Source organism: Ovis aries, chromosome 15, assembly GCF_016772045.2.
Source record: "Ovis aries strain OAR_USU_Benz2616 breed Rambouillet chromosome 15, ARS-UI_Ramb_v3.0, whole genome shotgun sequence".
Lineage (NCBI taxonomy): Eukaryota > Metazoa > Chordata > Mammalia > Artiodactyla > Bovidae > Ovis > Ovis aries.
Window position 1 is genome coordinate 27,878,031 of NC_056068.1, and position 22,590 is coordinate 27,900,620.

The following is a 22,590-nucleotide window of genomic DNA, read 5'->3' on the forward strand; positions in this document are numbered from 1 at the left end:
TCTCCACCCCTGCCATTAGGGGAGGCCCTCTGCTCACACTGAGCATCCTCCCCTCACTGGCCTGCTTGGGTTATGGCACACGAGGAACCTGTCTTCTCTCTCTTTATGCTCCTCACCCTGCGGACTCCCCTCTGGGTACTGCATCCCTGATCCACTGCAGTGGCTGCCCCTTCCTTTCCCTCCTAGCATCCTCAGGAGTTCTCTGCCCTCCAGTTTTTTTTTTTTTTTTTTTGGCTGGGCATGCAGGATCTTAGTTCTCTGACCAGGGATGGAACCCAGGACCCCTGCAGTGGAAGCTCAGAGTCCTAACCACTGGACCATCAGGGAATTCCTTCCTCTCCAGTTTTAAACACCTACTCAGACAACATTCTTGCCAGCATACTCTCCAGGGTCATCTGACTTCTAAGGACACGCAAGCCATTGGAGAAAGAAATGAAGGCAAGGCGCTGTAATGGTGTGACCTGGGATGCCAGTCAGTGCATGAGGGGACATCTGGAACCAGTGTGGGGGGTGAAGGGTGGTTTCAGGTGGCCCCTGAAGTCACCATGCAGCCAGCCGCCTCCTCTACCTTCTCTCACATGAGGCTGGATCCTGAAGGCAGTCCTGGTCCCCCGGCCCCTACACCAACATCTTAGCACAATCCTCAGCCCTGGCTCATCAAATAATGAAGCAGATAAATTTTATAATGCACGGCATTACACCAAGATATACAATAAAACTCGGAAGACAAATAACGAGGTGCAAGTTATAATGAAGAAAAAGCCTGCAGTCAGAGACATGCGAGTATGAATTATTGACTAAGGTTTTACACTCTCAAGGATGTGCGGAGGAATATTTTTCCATCAAAGATTTGCATAATTCACTCGTATAAACCTGGGTGGAATATAGAGTAAGATTTTACATCAACAAGTCGGGCCTTGCATTGCAGAAGCCTCCATTTTTCCTGAAGGATTAAAATGCTGGGATGTGGGGGTGGGGAGGGGCCTTAGGGCTGTTTCTGCTTCTCAGACGTGAATGGCCAGAGCCTGTGACCTGGCACCCCTGGGAGGCCTGAGCCCTGAGAGGCTCAGCCCCTTAGGCAAGAGGGCCTAGCCCCTAGGCAAGGGGAATCCCTGCTATCAAGAAGCTGCTGCTGAAACTGAAGAGGAGGCCAGGGGATGTTCATGACAAGGCGTGTGTGTGTGTGTGTGTGTGTGTGTGTGTGTGTGTGCGTGTGTGTGTGTGTGTGTTGCTCTCCAGGTGGGGCTGCACCCGCCTGTCCAGGGCCTGTATGTGAATTACAAAGGCATTCCTCTGGCTGGTTGCCCCATGGTGCCAGGAGCCACAGCTTGGCCAGTAGAGTAGGAACTGGGTTCCAGACTCTACCTGTCCCTTAGGCTATGCACCTTTGAGCACAGCCTGTGCGTCCATACATGCCAGTCCTGCCTCACAGAGTCTTCCCATGCAGGCTTGTTAAGAGACAGACACAGAGACAATCAGAGACAATCAGACCTCAAGAGCCTAACTGGTCCTTCAGCCCTGAGCATTAACGGCACCTGCGGTCAGGGGTGGGCTCTCTTCACCATTGTTATGGCAAAGAGCAGCACACAACAGCCCCAGTGTTCTCAGAGCCCCACAGCTCAGGGCAGGTTCAGGGGAGCCCGTCTGTCAAGAAGAAGAGACTGTTTCTGTGGACTCCCCCAGCTTGAAGAGCTCAGGGGCCAAGTGGATGCATTTCTACCCAGCTATGAGGTCTTTAGCAGAGGCAACTTGACTTCTCCAAGCCTCAGACTCACCATCTGTGATGTGGAGACAAGGGTGTTAATCCCGCAGAGCTGTTATGGGGGCAATCAATCAGGGTTTGTATATATGAAGCGCTTGCCATGTAGCAACTCCTCAAGAAACCTGGATACTGTTCCCACCCTAAGGGTCTCATGTCCCTCTCCTGTTCTGAGAAAGGCATCAGATAAATACATGCACACCTTAAGATGTCACTTGCCAGCTATTTTACAGAATCACAAAGTCTTAGAATTGCAGAACCCAGATAGCGGTCACTATAGCAGCCACTAGCCACAGGGCTCTTGGCCATTAGAAACATGGCCGGTCTAAAGTAGGTTGTGCTGTGATGTAAAGTGTATCCTGGATTTCAAAAACACAGGAAGAAAAGAAAAAGAATGTAAAACAGCTCCTTAATAATTTTATGTTGATCACACGTAAATATTTTAGATATACTGGGTTACATAAAATATACAATCACAGTGAATCTCACCTGTTTCTTTTTATTTTTTGAACATGTGACAACTAGAAGATTTTAAATTATATAGCCAGCTTGCATTTTGTTTCTACTGAAGGGCATGGGTATAGATGATCCATGGGCTTCCCTGGTGGCTCAGATGGTAAAGAACGACCCTGCAATGTGGGAGATGTGGATTCGATCCCTGGGTTGGGTGATCCCCTTGAGAAGGGAATGGCAACCCACTCCAGTAGTCTTGGCTAGAGAATTCCCATGCACAGAGGAGCCTGGTGGGCTACAGTCCCTGGGGTCGCAGAGTTGGGCACAACTGAGTGACTAAGTACACAGATGATCTACACAGACCCTTCCTTTTACAAATGAAGAAACTGAGCTAAAGGCAAAGGAGAAAAGGAAAGGTATACCCATCTGAATGCAGAGTTCCAAAGAATAGCAAGGAGAGATAAGAAAGCCCTCCTCAGCAATCAGTGCAAAGAAACAGAGGAAAACAATAGAATGGGAAAGACTAGAGGTCTCTTCAAGAAAATTAGAGATACCAAGGGAACATTTCATGCAAAGATGGGCTCGATAAAGGACAGAAATGGTATGGACCTAACAGAAGCAGAAGATATTAAGAAGAGGTGGCAAGAATACATGGAAGAACTGTACAAAAAAGGTCTTCATGACGCAGATAACCACGATGGTTTAGATGGTTCAGATAACCACCTAGAGCCAGACATCCGGGAATGTGAAGTCAAGTGGGCCTTAGAAAGCATCACAACAAAGCTAGTGGAGGTGATGGAATTCCAGTTGAGCTGTTTCAAATCCTGAAAGATGATGCTGTGAAAGTGCTGCACTCAATATGCCAGAAAATTTGGAAAACTCAGCAGTAGCCACAGGACTGGAAAAGGTCAGTTTTCATTCCAATCACAAAGAAAGGCAATGCCAAAGAATGCTCAAACTACTGCACAATTGCACTCATCTCACATGCTAGTAAAGTAATGCTCAAAATTCTCCAAGCCAGGCTTCAGCGATACATGAACTGTGAACTTCCAGATGTTCAAGCTGGTTTTAGAAAAGGCAGAGGAACCAGAGATCAAATTGCCAACAACCTCTGGATCATGGAAAAAGCAAGAGAGTTCCAGAAAAACATCTATTTCTGCTTTATTGACTATGCCAAAGCCTTTGACTGTGTGGATCACAATAAACTGTGGAAAATTCTGAAAGAGATGGGAATACCAGACCATCTGACCTGCCTCTTGAGAAACCTGTATGCAGGTCAGGAAGCAACAGTTAGAGCTGGACATGGAACAACAGACTGGTTCCAAATAGGGAAAGGAGTACGTCAAGGCTGTATATTGTCACCCTGCTTATTTAACTTCTATGCAGAGTACATTATGAGAAACGCTGGACTAGAAGAAGCACCAGCTGGAATCAAGATTGCCAGGAGAAATATCAATAACCTCAGATATGCAGATGACACCACCCTTATGGCAGAAAGTGAAGAGGAACTAAAAGCCTCTTGATGAAAGTGAAAGTGGAGAGTGAAAAAGTTGGCTTAAAGCTCAACATTCAGAAAACAAAGATCATGGCATTTGGTCCCATCACTTCATGGGAAATAGATGGGGAAACAGTGGAAATAGTGTCCGACTTTATTTTTGGGGGCTCCAAAATCACTGCAGATGGTGACTGCAGCCATGAAATTAAAAGACACTTACTCCTTGGAAGAAAAGTTATGACCAACCTAGATAGCATATTGAAAAGCAGAGACATTACTTTTCCAACAAAGGTTCATCTAGTCAAGGCTATGGTTTTTCCTGTGGTCATGTATGGATGTGAGAGTTGGACTTTGAAGAAAGCTGAGTACCAAAGAATTGATGCTTTTGAACTGTGGTGCTGGAGAAGACTCTTGAGAGTCCCTTGGACTGCAAGGAGATCCAACCAGTCCATTCTGAAGGAGATCAGCCCTGGGATTTCTTTGGAAGGAATGATGCTAAAGCTGAAACTCCAATACTTTGGCCACCTCATGTGAAGAGTTGACTCATTGGAAAAGACTCTGATGCTGGGAGGGATTGGGAGCAGGAGGAGAAGGGGACGACCGAGGATGAGATGGCTGGATGGCATCACTGACTCTATGGACGTGAGTCTGAGTGAACTCCGGGAGTTGGTGATGGACAAGAAGGCCTGGCATGCTGAGATTCATGGGGTTGCAAAGAGTCAGACACAATTGAGCGACTAAACTGAACTGAACCCACTCCAGTATTCTTAGGCTTCCCTTGTGGCTCAGATGGTAAATAATTTACCTGCAATGTGGGAGACCTGGGTTCGATCCCTGGGTTGGGAAGATCTCCTGGAGAAGGGAAAGGCTACCCACTCCAGTATTCTGGCCTGGAGGATTCCATGGACTGTGTAGTCCATGGGGTCACAAAGAGTCAGACATGACTGAACAACTTTCACTTTCAATCTCCACTATTAGAGATATTAGGGAAGAGATGATTCTTAACACATGAAGCTCTGTTACTAATGGTGGAAGGTGAGCTGATGCCATGAAAACTAGTGCTCAGGTCTTCAGAACATAGAATGGCAAGCTCCAGATCACTTGTGAAGCATCATGTCTTGTTCTGGGCTCTCTACTTGACGGAGGACATTGACAAGCTGGAGTGTGATCAGGAAGACTGACTTCATGCAGTTTGAAGGGAGGCTGTAAACAGCAGCTCTTTACAAAGGGAGAAGGCAGGCTTCTTGTTTGGCCCAAGAAGCAGTTTTCCAGGGGTGTTTGCTGTTTAGGGAAAGGGCTGCAGCAGAGGCAGTCGGCTCCCCACACTAGACCGCCTAGGCAGCACAGAGAAGATTCCAGTGAGACCTGGAGAGATGCTCATGCTTTGGGCCTCCGTGGATGTCCAGGTTTCAGGAGAGATGAAAGGTGGTGGGCAGTCTGGCTCACTGGGCAAGCTCTTCTTGCTTATAGGGGTCTGCAGCCCCTCGTCCTGGGCAAGAAACAGGGGACTTGCCTCCTCTTTCCTGCCTGTCAACTACAGACAGGACTCTGCTGCTGCGCCCCTCCTCCCAGGCCCTGTCCAGGTCTCCCAGGTCCTGGATGCCCTCCTGAGTCACACACTCGGGGCCTCCGCCTTTGTGGCTGCTGCACTTAATGAGGCAGCCCCCTAACACAGCGGAGCCCAGGGCGACAGTTGCCCCGCCCCATCTGCTCTCCAGTCCCCTGGTCTCCCCCTTGCTTCTTGCTCTGGATCAGAAGGTCTCTCTGCTCCACTGAATCGCACTGGTAAACACAATTGAACCCTCACTGCACTGAGACCCGGCTGTGCCCCAGAGCGCTTTCTGGGTGGAAGGCAGACCCAGAGAAGTCCTGAGAGAGATGTTCAGGTGTAGCCACCTGGAGGGGCACATATATGCAATGTGTGCATTGCACACAGACAATGTCAAAAACACGCCCCCAACGGACCGTCACAAACACAGTCACCCTCACAGCCTGCACTCGATGCTTTTACTGCAAACTCACAGGTTGTGTGACACACGTGTAACCTGATGTAGTTTTCAGTTGCATGTCAACAGCCTGATGTAATTGCCTAACACATATCTACCCACAGCCCTGCATTACAAAAGCGTACCCTCCCTCTACACACACACACACACACACACACACACACACACACACACACACATTTTTACGGCTGCCTTTTACTGAGAATGTCCTTGTACTGCGTGCTGGCAGTATTCTAGTACTTTACATGAATTAAGTCATCTGGGGTAGGTACTGTTATTGTTCCCCAGCTCCAAAGCCTGGGTCCCAATGTATTTCTTGACCAAGTACCACGGCCTCCCTATGCCCACAGTACCCCTGATGGAGCAGGCTATCTGACGGATGCTCTGGCCTCTTGGCTCATGGCTCACTAGCCACCACTACCACCAATGACCGTGAGAAGTAAGACTTACCAGCCTCACTGTCCACGCGAGAGATGGGCAGGAGGGTGGGGGGTGCTGCACACACACAGGGCTGAGTTCTACATGACAAGCGCTAATAGCAGCCACAGAGGCAACACAGAGCCCCAGCAGGACCCAGGAGGCTTTAATGAGATACAACTTCTCTGCTTTCCTGCAGTGTGATTCAATTAACAGCCAAGGAAACTTAATTTCTTTTTACAAAGAAGGGTGTGGTGGGAGATTCTCTGGGGACTGGGCAACAGGGAGAGGCCAGGCTTGAGGGCATCAGGGAGACCCAAGTGGGTGAGCTGCCCCTGAACACACAACCGCTCTAGGTAGGGAGGGTGGGTTCTTCCCTGGGGTCCTGTGGGAGGTCCTGGGGGGAGCTGGGCCAGTCTGATTAGAGCTTTACAACCCTGGTGCCAACCTCCAGCACTGGGCCAGATTGGGGCAAATCCTGGTAGAACCCAAAGGGGCTTCCTGATGACTCCCAAGGCCCTCCCCTGACACCCATGTCACTGCAGATACCCCTCCTATGGGCATCAAGCGTTCCTGGCACGGTGCATGTCATACTGCTGTGTCCTCATCTCTGATTGTGAGACTCTCTGGGGTACAAGCACCTGCTTAGGACCTAGCATGTATATGTGGGAAGGATGCAGGATCCCAGGCCCTGGGCGCCTCTCCTGTGGCCTTAGAGCCTTGCAGAACTCCCAAATTTCCTCCTCCCGGGCCTGATGGGGCTTTACTGGCAGGAGCCACAGCGAGGAGAAAGGCACTGGCTGCCCCGCCCTACCGCAGCGGACTCAACCCCCTCCCCGCGCTCCAGGGCCCTCCTGGGGCAGCAAGGCGAGGGGAGAGGAAATCAATTTCAGAAACAAGACAGTTGTCAGAATCCGATGGAACCGCTTCCCGTCTGTGAAATTACTCGCAGGCCGGCTCCTGTCACCCCCAGGTCCTGCCCAGACCAGCTGCTATTTACATTTTAATTTGATGTGAGAGGCTGATAGATTTTTAAAACACCAGGAGACAGCTCTGCTTCCTCTCACCCCCAGCATCCACAGACTTTCTGACCAGCCCCTCAGGCTTGGGGATGGAGTCCTAGGGCCCCTGGACCCTGCTTTGAGGATTATAAACTCTGCACCTACTTGGACTCTCCCTGGCCCCTCCAGCTTCCCCCTTCTCTGGGGTCCCATGCATAAGCTGGGTTGGGCTGATCTTTGCAGTTTAAGAGCAAGAAGGTGGCCTGGGGGATTTTAGCACCAAGAGTACCAGTGAGGCAATGGAAGCTCAGAGAGGCGACGTGGTTTGTCTAAATAGTCACACAGCTGGGGAGTGCCAAGAAGACGCCCCAAGTCCCGACAGCTCACCAGCATCCCTTCCTCTGGTTTGATCCAGACTTCTCTCCTGCTGCCCTGGTGGGCTGTTCTCCCATCGTGGGCTTTGTCCCAGAAGTGGGAAGCTGGGTGGGAGTGGCATGGCATGGAGGAATTCCAAAGGGAGAGCTGGAAGCTGAGAACTGGAGGAGGGCGGGGCCAGGGGGCCAGTCCAGGGCTGGCTGGGCCTGGGGGCAGGAGTCAGGGAGGCGATGAGTTGGCCTTCTCTGTCTCTGTGGCCCTCCCTCTCTTCCGCTGGTGATTGGAGCTCAGCTGGTGTTTCTGACAGTCCCCAAATCACCAGGGAGGGAAGATTCAGTTCCCAATACCCAGAGGAGAAGAGCAGTGCGTGTGGGAAGGAGGATGTGGAAGAAAAAGGACGTGAATGCCACCAGCTGTTGGGAGAAGCCTGATAAAATGGGGAAGGGGTGTGGAATGCTACGCTTCAAAGGGAAGCTTGGGGGACTTCCCTGGTGGTCCAGTGGCTAAGACTCCACACTCCCAATGCAGGGGGCCTGAGTTTGATCCCTGGTAGGGAATTAGATCCCGCATGGTACAACTAAGACCCGGCGCAGCCAATAATAAATAAAATAAATATGTATTTAAAGATTAAAAAAAAAAAAAGAAGCTTGAGGCACCAGTACAGGATAATCCTGGAAGTTTACGTTATTGAGGGCTTACTATTTGCTAGACACTATTCTGCATTCCTTCAAATGCATTAACTCATTTAATCCTCACAACAACAACCCTGTTTTTACTCCCACTTTACTCAGATGGTAAAGAATCTGCTCACAATGCAGGAGACCCCGATTCCATCACTGAGTTGGGAAGATCCCCTGGAGAAGGGAATGGCAGCGCCCTTCAGTATTCTTGCTTGGAGAACTCCATGGACAGAAGAGCCTGGCAGGGGTCTCAGAGTTTGGACACGGCTGAGCGTCTAACACTTTCACTTATAGATGGGCAAACTGAGGCTTAGAGAAGTAAACCGCCCAAGGCCACACAGCTAGAGAGCAGCAAAGCCAGGATCCAGGGCACCTGTGATTTTACCGCTGATGTGACGCTGGTTGAAGAAGGGCAGGAGGTGGGGGAGCAGAAGGGGCATGCAAAGACCGCCGTGTCCCTGAAGAGAAGTGCAGCCAAACTGGGGGTGAGGCAGATGGGTCTGGGAGCCGGGACGCCCAGGGGTTAGGCTGCTGTTTTTCCAGGTGGATGGCCTGGGAGAGGGGCTTCAGGAGCTACTCACAAGGTCTGAGGGAAGAACCACAGGGCTGGATGGTTCTCCTCTCCCCATTCAAGTGGATGCCCCTCTGGTCCCTCCTCTCCTCAGGGAGGACGACCTCAAGGCCAGGAGGGTTGGAAGAGCAGCAAAGTCACAGTATTCTTCATCAACTCCAAGGACCTGACTTGACTGTTTCAGGAAGTCCTTCTGAGAGTCTAACTGAAATCTCTCCAGGAGTCCCGTAGTTTTTTTTTTTTTTTTTGCTAAAAAGGATGCACTCTCTGACATGTTAAAATGCTTTTCTGGATGGACTCCTTCTCCAGGGGACAGCACATGCCCTGAAGGCTCAAGAGAGTTCTGTAGGCCCTCCTCCCCAGCGGAGAAGGGAGCTGCCCAGCTGGGAGGCTCGCATCTCCTTTTGTTTCTGAAAGGAATACAGGCACCCATTCACCCATTCGAGGTGAGTGGGCCCCTCCTTCCCCCCAACTCAGCCCACTTTCTCCCCTCCCCGAAAAGGCTTGTGTCTCTGCTCCTTGTTAACAAGATGCCGACAAGAACCACAGGCTGTTTGGCGGTGTGAGATAAGCTGCCACAAAGGGGCATTGTTGGCGCGTGGGGTGGTCGGCCCAGGGTGGGGTAGGGTGGGAGAAGCTCTGCTCAGCCCTGGCAGCCATGCCAGGCTTCCCCAGGGAAGAGCTGGCTGGGGTGGGGGGAGGTGCCTTCTGGTGCCTGCTTTGTTTTCTCCTTCTTAAAGAGCCAGGGCCTAGCGTTGTTAATTTGATTGCACCCACTTCGGCTTCTTGTCTCCCCTGATTAGCCAAGCTCCACCTGAAGCATGAGATTAATTCAAATTGCATGGAAGCAATCAGCCTTGGCTCCAAGAGCTGGTGGGGAGGTGCCGGGGGGGACCCTAGCCATCCACTGCCCGTGTGCATGGGGCACAGAACTGACAAACAGCGTGTGTGTTGAAGGGGGTGGGGTGCGGGTCATGGAGAACCGTGGAGCCTTTGACATTTGGACTGCAGCCCTGTTTCTGCTGCCTGGTGGGCTGGCCAAGGCCTTCAAACTCACCAGGCCTCGCTTTCTCCAGCCAGAAAATGGATCAGTCAGTCCCTCTCTTGGCTGCTTGCTGAGAAGCAGAAGCACAGGGTCAGGGGTCAGGAGGTGGGGGCTAGTTTTCTCATGTGAGGGTGAGACCTGGTTTTCCCTCACCTTTGGTCTTCTACACTTCCCAGAATAACAGGAAAATGACAGCAATAATGAAAATAGCTGATGTTTATTGATTGTTCATTATGTGCTATGCACCCTGGTTAATGCTCTATTTGAATTATTTCATTAAATCCACCAGCTCCAACCCAAGGGGGTGGGTAGTACTTTTATCCCCACCTTAGAGATGAGAAAACACTCCACTCTGAAATGAGCCTGAACATCAGAATCCTTTTAGAGGCAAAAGGAGACATTGCCCCATCTTTCTTTAATTACTCAGAAGGTAGTATTTTGGGGTCATTGTTGTGAATACCCTAAACTTTCCTGCAAAAGACCCACAGTACTTACACATATGCTAAGCTTTGAAGGCCACAGGTCTGTGTTTCAGTGACTCAATTCAGTGCCTGTAGCTCTGAAAGCAGCCACAGGTAATAGGGTGTGAAGGATGGGCACGGCTGTGCTCCAGCAGAAGGGGCAGCTGGCCAGATACGGCCACTGGCCATTTGCTGACCCCTGCTCTAGGGCTAATGCACAGGGGAGGCTGGGTTCGTCAGCTCTCGCTCGACCAAGAAAGAGTTTTGGTGAGGAGGCTGGGTGTATTCAGACAAGGGCAGTGGTGGCATCCTGAAAAGGAGGGCACTTCTGCTCCCAGAGTTCTAGGAAGCAGCTGTGAACACTAAACCACTGGGCCTGGGGATTGTTGTGGTTTGACTCATGTTCCCCCCAAAGATATCTCGAGTCCTAGACTCTGGTACCTGTGAACATGGCCTTATTTGGAAATAGGATCTTTGTAGATATCAGCTATTAGTAATGTCTTGGGACTTCCCTGGTGGTCCAGTGGCTCAGACTCCAGGCTCCCACACTGCAGGGGTCCCCGACTTCGATCCCTGGTCAGGGAACTAGATCCCACATGCTGCAACTAAAGATCCCGTGTGCCACAACAAAGATGGAAGACCCTGTGTGCCACAGCTAAGACCCTGCGCAGCCAAGTAAATACACATAAATAGATATTTTTTAAAGAGATGTCTTCCTGGAGTAGGAAGGGCCCGTAGTCCACTATGACTGGTGTCCTTATAAGAAGGAGAGGGGAGACACACACAGAGGGAAGCTGGCGTGAAGACACCCAGGGAGATGCAGGCAGAGACTCCCATCTGAGGGAGCAATGCCAAGGATGGCTGGCAGCCACCGGCAGAGGCAAGAAAAACAGGTTTCCTTAGAGCCTGCAGAGACAGCACAGCCCTACTGGCACCTGGAATTTCGAGCCTTCCAGAACTGTGGGAGAATATAATTCTGTTCTTTTAAGCTACCTGGTTTGTGGAACTCTGTTACAGCGGCTCTAGGGAGCAAATACAAGGTTCCAGTGTGTGACAGAAATTCCCTACGCTGAGTCCAGGAGGACAGTCACAGCCAGTCCCCGTGGAGCTGGAGGGGCTGCCTGAGGTGGGAGGTTGTGGGCGTTACTGCCCTTGCCCTGTGGGGAGCTCACCCCTATCACACTCTCAGCGCTGTGGACAGCACCTGGCCCTGGGGTGGGCACCCGCTGCCTGTGGGAGTGGCAGGCCTGGGCGTGAATCACACGAGCAGGAGGAAGTTTTCTCAGAATCTTGACTTTGCAGGTCTCAAGTCTCTGTAGACCTGAGAGGCCCAGACGGGAGCCTGAGGGTTGGTGGGGACGAAGGGCAGGGAATGCAAGGAGTCGGGGCTACAGTCCATGGGCCTGCAAGAGTTGTAGGACACGACTGAGCGTGCAACCCCTGGGATCTAAGACCAGCTGACCTGAGGTGGAGCTGATGTAAAAATGATGGAAATAAAGTGTACAATAAATGTAATATGCTTGAATCATTCTGAAACCACCCCCCACCCCAGTCCATGGAAAAACTGTCTTCCATGAAAGCGGTCCCTGGGGCCAAAGAAGTTGGTGACCGCTGCCCTGAAACACCAAGGGCTTCTGCAAGGTAGGTTCTGGAGCTGTGCTCACACGCCCCACTGGGTCTTCACTGGCACAGCAAGTATCACTCACTTGTTGAGCTCTGTTAACGCCTCAGGGGCTGAGGCAAAGGGAGAGAAAGGTCATGACTTCTCTGAACAGAGGAGCAATCTGAGCCTCAGGGAGAGAGAGGGACTGACCCTGGTTTATCCGGAAGCAGTGGGGCACATGGGGACGGGAAGTCGGGACTCTTGTCTCCCTGGTCAGGATCTTCCTGTCTGCTAAGCTACGGCTACTCATTTTGGCCTCCCTGGGTCCTGCATAGGGTGGGTGTGCTCAGACTGGGACCTCCTGACCAGGGTTCCGTGGGGGCCGTAGGAGGGAGCCTGGCCTGATGACGGGACGTCTGCAGCCTGGGTGCCTGGAGCATGGTCGAGAAAGGGAGGAGTGGGTTCTGGACAGCCGTGCCCTTTGGTCATAGGTTCCTTGCCCTGTGGGAAGGGTAGGGGCTGAGGAGGGCAGAAGAAGCTCTAGACCAGGAGCCCTGGCCACCAGGTCCAAGGGAGGGGCTGCTTCTGCCCAACAGAAGGAGTTACCTTTGAGCAAATGTGAAATTAGGAACATCTCAGGTCACTGGATACACAATTGTCTTTCCAAGGTTCTGCATCCCAGCCTCTGCACCAATGGTCAACCGCTGGTAGATGACCTGGTCTACCCAGGCCCGGGACTTCCTTCCACCAGGGTGGGTCCCCCTCCCTCCACTCCCCCCTTCTCCCCACTTGGCTCCTCCTCTCCTCCCTCTTGAATTCTGTGGTTCTGCAGCTGCCTGCGAGCTCTGGAGGGCTCTTGGATCTGGCTTTAATTGGTCTGACATTTTGCTAAACAAACAAATCAAAACCCAGACCAAACAAAGAGCCCTTATAGGTTTAATCGGCCGTGGGCTTTGCCTTGGGCCCATCACTGGAGCCTTCACAGAGTGGAGGGGAGTCTGGGGGTGTAACAGAACCTGTCTAGTCAGGTAACCTGTGGCACAAAGGGACGACTGAGCCCCATGCAGCAGTGGCATCAGAACACAGCTGGCTCTTGCACCTCAGACTAAGCGGCCTTTCTTTGTCCCTGCCTCTTGGTGAAGCATTCTCTCTGAAGATGCTTTACTTCTGCCCCACTGTCAGATGGAGGGGGACTGCCTCCTCCTCCTTTTGGTCATTATCTTTCTTGTTTCATTTTACATTTTAACAGGGAGATAAAAGGTAGTCCCGTGGATGCAGTATTTTCATCTGTTAATTACATTTATTTTCAACCAAGTTCTGGGAGGTGGTCTGGTGCCCTAAAAGGACCATGCACATAGCTAGAATCACAGACTGTCTGAGCTGATGGGGACCCTGGGATCAGCTATGCCCTAGATTCTAGTGCAGGGGTCACTGTACAAACGAGGAAACTGACGCCCAGAGAAGGGAAAGGATGGCTCGTGGATACAGAGCCAGTGAGTCACAGAGCCGGGATCAGCAACCAGTCTTCCATCTCTTGGTCTGTGCTGTCTCTATCAAAACATGAGTCCACAGAGGCAAGCACCTGTCTCAGCTGGGATTTTATCACTCAGTCACTTTGATCTGGGATCTTTCCTTTCCTGAGAAGGACTACTGTGCGCCAACATCACAGGCTGGGTATGGGCTTTGTAAACTGTCAAGTGCTGTGCTGTGACAGTGCTGAGGCTGGGATGTATGCTCAGGTACGCATGGCCTCAGCAGCACCCACATTCTGGGGGTCAGGGAGGACTGGGGACCAGCTGGGCCTGGATGGTTGCCAACAAGCGTATCCAGAGACTAGGAAAGCCTTTTGCTTCCTCTAACAAATTCTTAGAAATCTGGGGCCTTGAGGAAAGGAATTCTCCAAGAACCAGTTCTGGAATCCCAACCTGCACCAGACCCCTGGGCTTCTGCAACTCTGGTTTGGTGCCTGATATCAAGAGTCAACACAGCATAGAAAGAAAACCTTTTGCTTCCAAAACCCACAAGCACCTCATGTGTATTCTCCCTGCCTATCCTCCCTTCACTCTCCACCAGAAACCCTAAGTTCCACCTGGAATGCATGGACTTGTCTACCTTCCACACTCTTGCAATACTTTGTCCTCATCCTGGAATGGAAAGACCTTGGCTTCCTTTGGATCTTGTCAGCATCCTTCTCATCCTTCAAGTCCTACTTAGCAACTGCTCCTTTTGTGGAACTTTTCTTAATATTCCCTTAATGGCTACCTGAATTAAAATTGATCCTGATTCTCTTTGTATCCCCTTGTTTGTAGCTTTTTAAGGCACTTATGGGCTTTCCTGGTGGCTCAGATGGTAAAGAATCTGCCTGCAATGTTGGAGACTCGGGTTAGATCCTGGTTGGGAAGACCTGGTGAAGGGAATGGCTACCCAATACAGTAATCTTTGCCTGGAGAATTCCATGGACAAAGGAACCTGGTGGACTATAGTCCAAGGGGGTCACAAAGAGTCAGACATGACTGAGTGACTAACACTTTCACACTTTCCTATCGCTTCATGTACCATAGCTATTTTGGGTATATGTCTATGTCCTCTTCAAGATTCTAAATTGCCTGAGGATAGCATCTCCATTTTATCCATCTCTAGATCTTCAGCACCTAAAACTAATGATTGCTAATGATTACTGGATGTGAGTTTTGCGCCAGGTACTGTGTTAATGTTCTAAGTGCGTGTCTCACTTGAATTTCACCAATGAATAAATGGCATTATAGCTTCAAACTTACAGAGGAGGAATCTGGGGCTTACAGAGACCATTTCTTGTCCAAGATCCCACAACCATCAAGTGGCAGAGTTGGAGTTTGAACCCGGGTTTGTCTGGTTCTAAAGTCTGTGCTCTAATCCACAGAGATTTATGGATTATTTAGTGAGGGCCCAGAGAGCCTCTGTTATCATCGGAAACCATCAGGGTCAATGGTGAGGACACTTTCCAACAGAGGCCAACCACAAAAGTCCAGTTTGACCTGTGAATGCTTTTTATGATGTATGTCCCTTAGCTATATTACTTTCTTACTTCTACTTGGCTAATGTAGGGATGAAGTTCAGTTTGCCCTCTGACAGGTCACACGAGTGTGAGGTCTGACAATGTGGAGCCGTATAGGGGCAACATTTTCCTGAGAGTGTTAGAGGCATCAAGGAAAGCCGTGCCATTGACTTAGCAAATGGCAGGTTTTTCCATAGCTAGCCTGCAGGTGAGTGGGGGAGTGTTGGTGCAGGCTGTCTGAGATGGACTGAGGGATGACCAGGAGGCGCTTTGCCCTGGCAATCCCTTGTGTGACCCACGCACTCAGATCCTGTGGGGTTTTTCCCCATCTACCTGTGTCCTGTGGGGAGGTGGGAGAGGTTGAGGGACAATGAAGGAGGAAGAGGGCAGAGGAGGTGGAGGTGGGGGTCGGGGGGGAAGGATGTTCTCCGGGAGGAGCTGAGCGTGGGTTGCCTGGAGCAATGTGCCCACAGAAAAGCAGCAGGAGGCACAGCGGAAGTTCCCAAAGAAGGTTGGGAGCTCTTGGCCCCTTTCCTGCCCCCCTCCCATGCCCCGGCAGTGCCCCATGGTCACAGGAGCCTCTTCTGGCAGCCGGGCGCTGTGTGAATGATTGAGGACACCACTGAAAAGCAGTCAGACCTTCAACCCCCAGCAGAGGCCCTGGCCACACTCAGCCTCCACACTGACTGCCCTTGGACCTCAAATGCCCCAGCCCCTGTTTCCCCCTCTCCTGCTGGCTTTTGGGGTGGTGTAGGGGCCTTTAGAGTGGCTGGCGGGTCACTGGGGAGAGCAGAAGTGGGAAGAGAAGGAGGCACTGTGATGGAGAAGGGGTGTGAAGAAAGGGCCATCCGAGGCAGCACCTGTGGGTGACGGTTTGGGGGACCCCAGGTGTGCAGAGGGCGCGGGGGCGCAGCTGAACAGCAGCCTGTGGGGAGTTTGGAGGAGGAGAGGGCAGAGGGCTGGATGAGCAGGGCAGAGAGACTGTGTCACAGGCGGCAGATGAGCGAGGCGCAGTGAGTGGGAAAAACCCGGAGGAGTTTGTGGGACGGGGTGGACGCAGACCTAGGGAGAGCCCCGTGCGTGCGCCTTACTATGGAAGGAGGCGGAGCCAAGTGACAAAGTGGCTGAAACAGGACAAGGCGAGGGGGCGGGAGGATCAAGGGCCAGATTCTGCCCACAAGTGACAAGGAGTGCGGAGCTGCCGGCATCCCTTGGAAGAGGGGCCAGAGGTGGACACTCCTGTGAATGTGGGTGGCTGAGCGTGTGATCTGCTGCTGCACGTGCTCATGAGGCTGCCCTGGATTTTTACAAAACACGGTTTTGTAGCTCCTGCCTGGGCTGTGAAGTGAGGATGGACGGCCCGGAAAAATGCAGGTCTGGGGGGTGGGGGGAGGTGACTTGCCCAGGACCCCAGGACATCAGGGACAGCCTGATGTGAACTGTTTCTCCCCACACATCTCCCACCTCCTGATCACCACATCTCCCATCACCCACGTCTGCCTCATTGACACAGAGGAACCACGGGCCCAAAGATACAGCCACGCTTGCCCAGTGCAATCCTTTAACTTAGAGGAAAAGAGCAAAAACCAAAAAAAAAAAGAAAAGGCTGAGAGTTTGAGCTCTTTTTTTCCTGCTGACAGTGGGGAGATAAGGATCAAAGAGCCAGGCTAGTTCCACGAGGTGCCTACTATTCCTCTCGCCTCACGCAGGCAGAATTAGCAGTGTTCTCCTCTCCCTGGCTGAGGGATGTAGATTGATTGCCTGGTTTTATTAAGGACAAAGTGCTTTTTGATAGTGTGAGGGAAGCAGCTCCCCAGGGCGGGGATTCCGGCGCCCGGAGCTCCCTGAGCATCGATCGATGGCCGGGGCTTCCCCGTCTTGTGCTGAGCTGAACATGGGTTTGGCAAGCGATAAAGAAACTATGACTCTTAAAGGCGGGGCCTCCAGGGAGATGCAGGGCAGACCGTACACTGGGCACTGCTTTCATCAGCCTTTCCTACACGTACCCTGGAGGGTCTCCCATTAAAACCAAAACTGGTGGCTGAATCTCTGTTGGCCTACTGGGTGCCAGGTACCATACTGGTTGCGTTACACACGTCATCTGCCCTACTTTTGATACAAAATATAACAGGTAAGGTGCTCTCGTGACTCTCATTTTTGTACAGCAGGAACGTGAGATACAGAGCCCAAGAAAACCCAGAGAGGTCACAGTGATTATGCCCAGATTCACAGCTGGCTTGGCCAGATGCTAAAACTCAGGGTTTAACTGCTCTTCTCTGTGGCCTGTGGTCTGTTTCAGACACTGCCCTGACATGACTCTTAGGTCAGTTCAGTTCAGTCGCTCAGTCGTGTCCGACTCTTTGCGACCCCATGAATCATAAGTATAGACCCCTAACAGCATGAAGGGATAGGTTTGCCCAGTAGGAATGTCTGTGGGTAACTTAACAGAACTCAAGGCTATTCCAGACTTCAAGGCGATTGATTCTGACTCTAGGTCTGGGTATTTAGAAGCCAGAGGTATGGCACTGAGCTAAGGTGAGTTGTATTGCTCTTTGGCCCTTTCTGAATTGTCTTCCCTTTTCCATGATCATTTCCTGGGTTAAGCACAATGATTTTGTGAGCCTAGTGGTCTGGGAATGAACCTCTAGCACAGGTGAGGAAAGGAGCTTAAAGATGTTAAGTCACTTGCCCAAAGCCAGGAAGATCAAAAGGTGGACCTGGAATCAGAACCCAGATCCCACAGGCTTTTCTCCTATACTGTGTATATGCTCTCTTCTTTTCTAAGCCACTAATAGGTTATACACAAGCAGGCATTTAAATAACAGAAAAAAAAAAAGATTGTTCGACATGACTATTCCGATGGAATTGCCAACCTACAGAGCAAAATAAATAGGCTGCCACATGATACTTTGGTATAGGAAATGCTTCCCTAGTGGCTGAGTGAGTAGAGAGTCTGCCTGCAATGCAGGAGACCCGAATTTGATCCCTGGGTTGGGAAGATCCCCTGGAGAAGGGCATGGCAGCCCACTTCACTATTCTTGCCTGGGAAATCCCATGGACAGAGGAGCCTGGTGGGCTACAGTCCATGGGGTCACAAAGAGTCAGACGTGACTTAGTGACTTAACCTAACCTGTTTATCATGTTAAGAGCAGAGTGAGCTGGGGCCATTCACAGTGAGGCCACTGTCTCAGATAAGAGTGATTTTGAATCCGTCCTCAGAGTTCCTAAGCCCACCTCTGCCTAGGAATCCTTCCTGCTTCCCTCTCCCAGAAGGAGCAATGGAGACCAGGCGGGGAGGCAGGGTGAGTGCAGGCATGGGCCCTTGGCCTGTGATCAGGGAGTGCTAGGAGGGGCTCACGGGGGCAAAACTCACTCTTGACGGTGAGGAACATGGACTTGCTGATGTCGGTGCCCACGCCGTTGCTGGCCTGGCAGAGGTAGTAGCCGATGTCCTCTTCCAGGACGTGGCGGATCAGCAGCGAGCTGTTGGGCAGGATCTGGATGCGGCCGGTGAGGGGCACTGGGTGGTATTGCTGGGGGTTCCCGCTCCCTGCAAGGAGGCAGAAGAGAGGAGGGCCGGTGGCCGGGTCAGGGAGTGAGCTGGGGGGATCACAGTGACTCAAGGAACAGCCCCGACACCTTTCTTTTGCTGATTTAGGGCCGTTTTGAAGCATCCCCAAAGGGCTGGGAGCTCACACAGTTCCTGTTTCCTGGGAAACAGGAAAGACCCTCACAGAGGGTGAGCCTGCCCCAGATCTGAGGAATGAGACGGGCTCGGGGGCCTCAGCTTGATGCCCGCCTTAGCACTGAGCTTCCTTTGGGCTGAATTCCTTGGAGAGGAAGAAAGAGTTATCTTTGGGCCACTTGGCAAACGGCAAAGGGAAGACTTGATCCCTCGTGCGGTACTTGCCTGGTCTTAGGCAGTCAGGCCTGGGAAAGAGACCAGCCACCCTCCAAGGCTGGGGGTGGGTAGGGCTTCAAGTCTCTCCTCCCCTTCCTCCAGAGTCAGCCATGGACACAGTAAGGATAAGAGGTTGGTGTGGGACTTTGTCAGATACCAAACGCATCCTTGGGATGAAGTCGGGTTCCAAGAGGGACCGAGATCCCAGAATAGGTTTGACAGGTGAGGAGCAGGGGTCGATGAGGCTCTGGGATCCCAGGGTGGGCTGGGGAGACTTGGGGAGGAATAGGGAAAGTGGACTGGATTGAGTTCTAGAGCTGGAGAGAAGACGGCAGAGGTCAATCTATGGGGACAACAGGAAATTCAGAACTAGCTTGACCCCAGCTGTTCCTCGTCCATAGACCCTTGGGGGTGGCTGGGAAGGACCTCCTGTTCAGGTATAGCCTGGGGTCCCTGAGAGCTCAGAACCTAGGACCAGGAGTCCTGCATAGGGACTAGGCTTCAGTCACATTAGCATCCTCCCCTCCCCACCCGGCTGTGTCAGAGATGCTGGCTGGCCAGGGACTTACCTTTGGCATGCTTCCACATGACCTTGGGTGGGGGGTAGCCATCCACTGAGCAGTTGAGCACACCAGCCTTGCCATAGATGCCATCCTGGTTGTTGGGCTGCACCACGAATCGAGGGGGCACTACAGAAAGAGGGGGGTGGGGGGAGGAATAGATCATCTTGGTCCCTGATAGGTTTCCTGGGGCTCTAGGCACCTTCTAGCTAACGTCAACCCTCCTGGACCATTACAAAGTTGGGGAGCAGACACCTCTGAAACCCAAGATGTTGAGAGCTTTTGCCAGTCATATCACGTTGGACACTGGGAATTCTGAGCGCCAATTCTGACATCACCAGTGACCAACTGAGTCCTCCCCTCATCCTCAGTTTCCCGGAGAGTAAGAGGTTTGAACCTCTTGATCCTTAACGTCCCTGCTGGAGTCAACTTTCTCTGAGCCTGTGATTCAGACTGGAAATCTAGAGAGCCTGTATCCAGCCACAGCAGAGCTGGGGCCCTGCTCCCCCGATGGGGCTGGCCTGTCCCACTCACCACGCACAATGAGCTGGCGCTCCCTGCTCACGGTGGCAGCTGCGTTGCTGGCGATGCACGTATAGTTGCCGTTGTGCTTGAGGGAGACGCTGGAGATCTGCAGGGAGCTCATGAACTCCTTGCTCTCGATGGTCACGCCCGAGCCTGAGATGATCACCTGCCCGTCTTTCCTCCACGTGATGCGGATGGGCATGTCCCCCGAGGACACCACACAGGGGATGTAGAGCAGCTGGCCAATGGAGGCAGGCGGGAACTCGAAGGGCTGGATGAGAGGGGGCACTGGGAAGGCAGGGGGGTGCTGCGGTCAGGCCCCCGTGTGCCCCAGCCCAGCTGGCAGCACGCCCGCCCCTGCCTGGACTTCCGGCTCCTCCCAACCCTGTGGGCTGCAGTCAGAGTCCCCTGGGCACGGGTGCCTGTTCTCCTATGTATATATATAAATGCAGAATCTCCCGGGTGCCCTGACATCATCCCCTGGCTTCCATCTGCTTGCCTACCCGGGCCTGGAATCTGCTCTCTCTCCACGGCCTGGGCTGGCCTGCATTCATCATCACCTTCAGCTTTGTCCTGGAACTTGAATGGTGACGACTCATGTGCTTCTTGACTCCTGTCTGCTTGCTGACACACTGCTCAGCTTTTACTCTGACTTGCCTGCCATCCCTCACTGCCCCTGTGCTCACCGTGGTATCCCAGAGCTGCATCTCCAGCTGTCTGGGGGCCTGGCATGGATAAGGATAAGGTGCCCAGGTGCTTGGGCTGTCCCCCAGCCAGGCTGCTGTATCCTCGCCTCCTCCTGCGGAGGCCCTGTCACCCAGCCCATCCCTTTCCATTGCCATCGGGTGTTAGGACAGGCAGATGGAAGCTCCCGTCACTGGTTGTTTCAGCTGCTTTATCCACACCTTCTTGTTGAATCCTCCCACCAAGAATGTGATGTGAGCTGAGCTGTCTCCATTTCACAGATGAGAGAACTGAGTTCAGAGCAATCATTTGCCTTCCATCATCCAGCTTATAAGAGGGGACTGTGGGATTTAAAACCTGGTCTCTCTATTCTCCAAGTCCAAAACCTCTTCTTTATGCTACCCTGTTGCCTTGTTGAGAAAGCCCCAAACATGCCCAGATCAGAGACTCTTTTGTCTCATTCACAAGCTCTCCTTGGGTGGCAGGAAAGAGCAGAGGGGGAGCCCTGTCGTCTGTGAGTAGATTCACCTGGCTAAGCCTCATCCACTCAGCCTCCCCACCCCCTCCTCCACCTACTGCCCACATCTCAGCTCCTGGGTGGGGGTGGGTGCCTGTCTGGAGCCTGAGCCGCTGTAAGAGGGATCCTCCTTTCTCAGCCCTGGCTAGAGCATCAGCCATTATCTTTATGATAACTCAATTAGGCCACAGCGACTTCCCCGGCAAGTGGGGGGAGAAGAGAGAGAAGGAGACAGACAATTAGCTTAACAAGGATGAGCACCCAGTAGATGAGATCTCCTTCTGCAGTCAAATAATTAAATTACCAAGCCGTCCACAGTCCTCCGGCCTCCTCCCAGGCACCAGCCCCATCCCTCCTGGAAGCCTGCTATCCTCCCCACCCAGCCTATCCTCCCCACCCAGAGTGGACACAGCAGGTGAGGGTGGGGTGATCAACCTAGAGGGGAAAGGGGTGAGTGACATCATACGCATGTCCCAGGCTCTCCCTGCACCCCAAGGATTTTCAGGGTTCAGTAGGGAGCAGCCCCTGAGAAGCGACCAGGTGTGGCAAAACCCTTGGCAGCCCTTTGGACCTTTGGGAAAGTTCCTGGTCAAGAGTTCTAGGTCTAGAGGAAGTGACACTGTGGAGAGACATTATCCCCAAGGCCTATGGGATGGAGCAGGGGCCTTTACTGACCTGACCTTCTCAACGCCACCTCCCACCATACCCTTCACTCTGACCATGAGGGCTCCATTAGCTCACCATGAACACCCACAGCTCCGAAATCTCAGCCCAGGCCTAGTGAACACAGCTGGGCACTGGGTGGAAATAACTACCATGTGGGCTCCACCATGAGCCCCAGTCCAGGTCCTCAGTCTAGCCAGCTTTTCTGGGACTCTGGTCATGGTTTGGATCTCTGCGTCCCAACCTCTGGCTGCAGCTGCTCTCTGGGTCAGGGTCTTATCCCCATATTCTGAGTGGTTTGGATCTTGCATATCTCCAATGAGATGTCTCTGGATCCCTGACTCTAGAAATGGCCCAGTGCTCATTGCTGAAGTTTCCCAGAGATTCCTTGTTGGGTTCCGCTGACCTTCCTGGGAGGTTCCATCCTCCCTTCGCTGGGAACTTAGATCAGATTGAGTCCTCTGGCCACCATGGACTTTTTGATGGAATTGTTGCACAGACCCAGATCTGCCAGCCAGTGTGTCTCCTTTGGCTTAGCAGAACCAGTTCTGGTCCAGCCTTTCTTCCCACAAAGGCTCAAAGCTAGAGTTGAGGAGGCCTCATGGGAAACTCCTCTTCATCCTTTCAGACCTGGCTCCATACCACCTCCTCTGTGAAGCCTGCTCTCCTCCTGCACAGCCCTGCAGCATTTGGTCCACACTTGATCATGGCCCTGATCACAAGCCAGTGAGGTCAGTGTTCTCAGTACCACCTTCCCTGGGAGGTCTGAGAGCCCCTACAGGGCAGTATTTATTATACCTGGCAAATTGAAAGAGCCCAGTGAGTGCTTGTCAGATGAGT

At 52.2% G+C, this 22,590-nt stretch overlaps 1 protein-coding gene across 3 annotated transcripts in view; it reads right to left on the reverse strand.

Annotated features, from left to right (window-relative positions):
- Nucleotides 1-22,590, reverse strand: part of DSCAML1 (DS cell adhesion molecule like 1) — a 364,102-nt gene that overhangs the window by 52,914 nt on the left and 288,598 nt on the right. For all 3 annotated transcript variants that reach the window (XM_027979838.2, XM_042232660.2, XM_042232661.2), the window contains exons 9-11: nt 19,896-20,174; nt 19,371-19,490; nt 18,274-18,450 (exon numbers count right to left, since the gene is read on the reverse strand). In XM_027979838.2, coding sequence (XP_027835639.2) covers nt 18,274-18,450; nt 19,371-19,490; nt 19,896-20,174 — 576 coding nt within the window. The remainder of the gene's footprint in view (nt 1-18,273; nt 18,451-19,370; nt 19,491-19,895; nt 20,175-22,590) is intronic.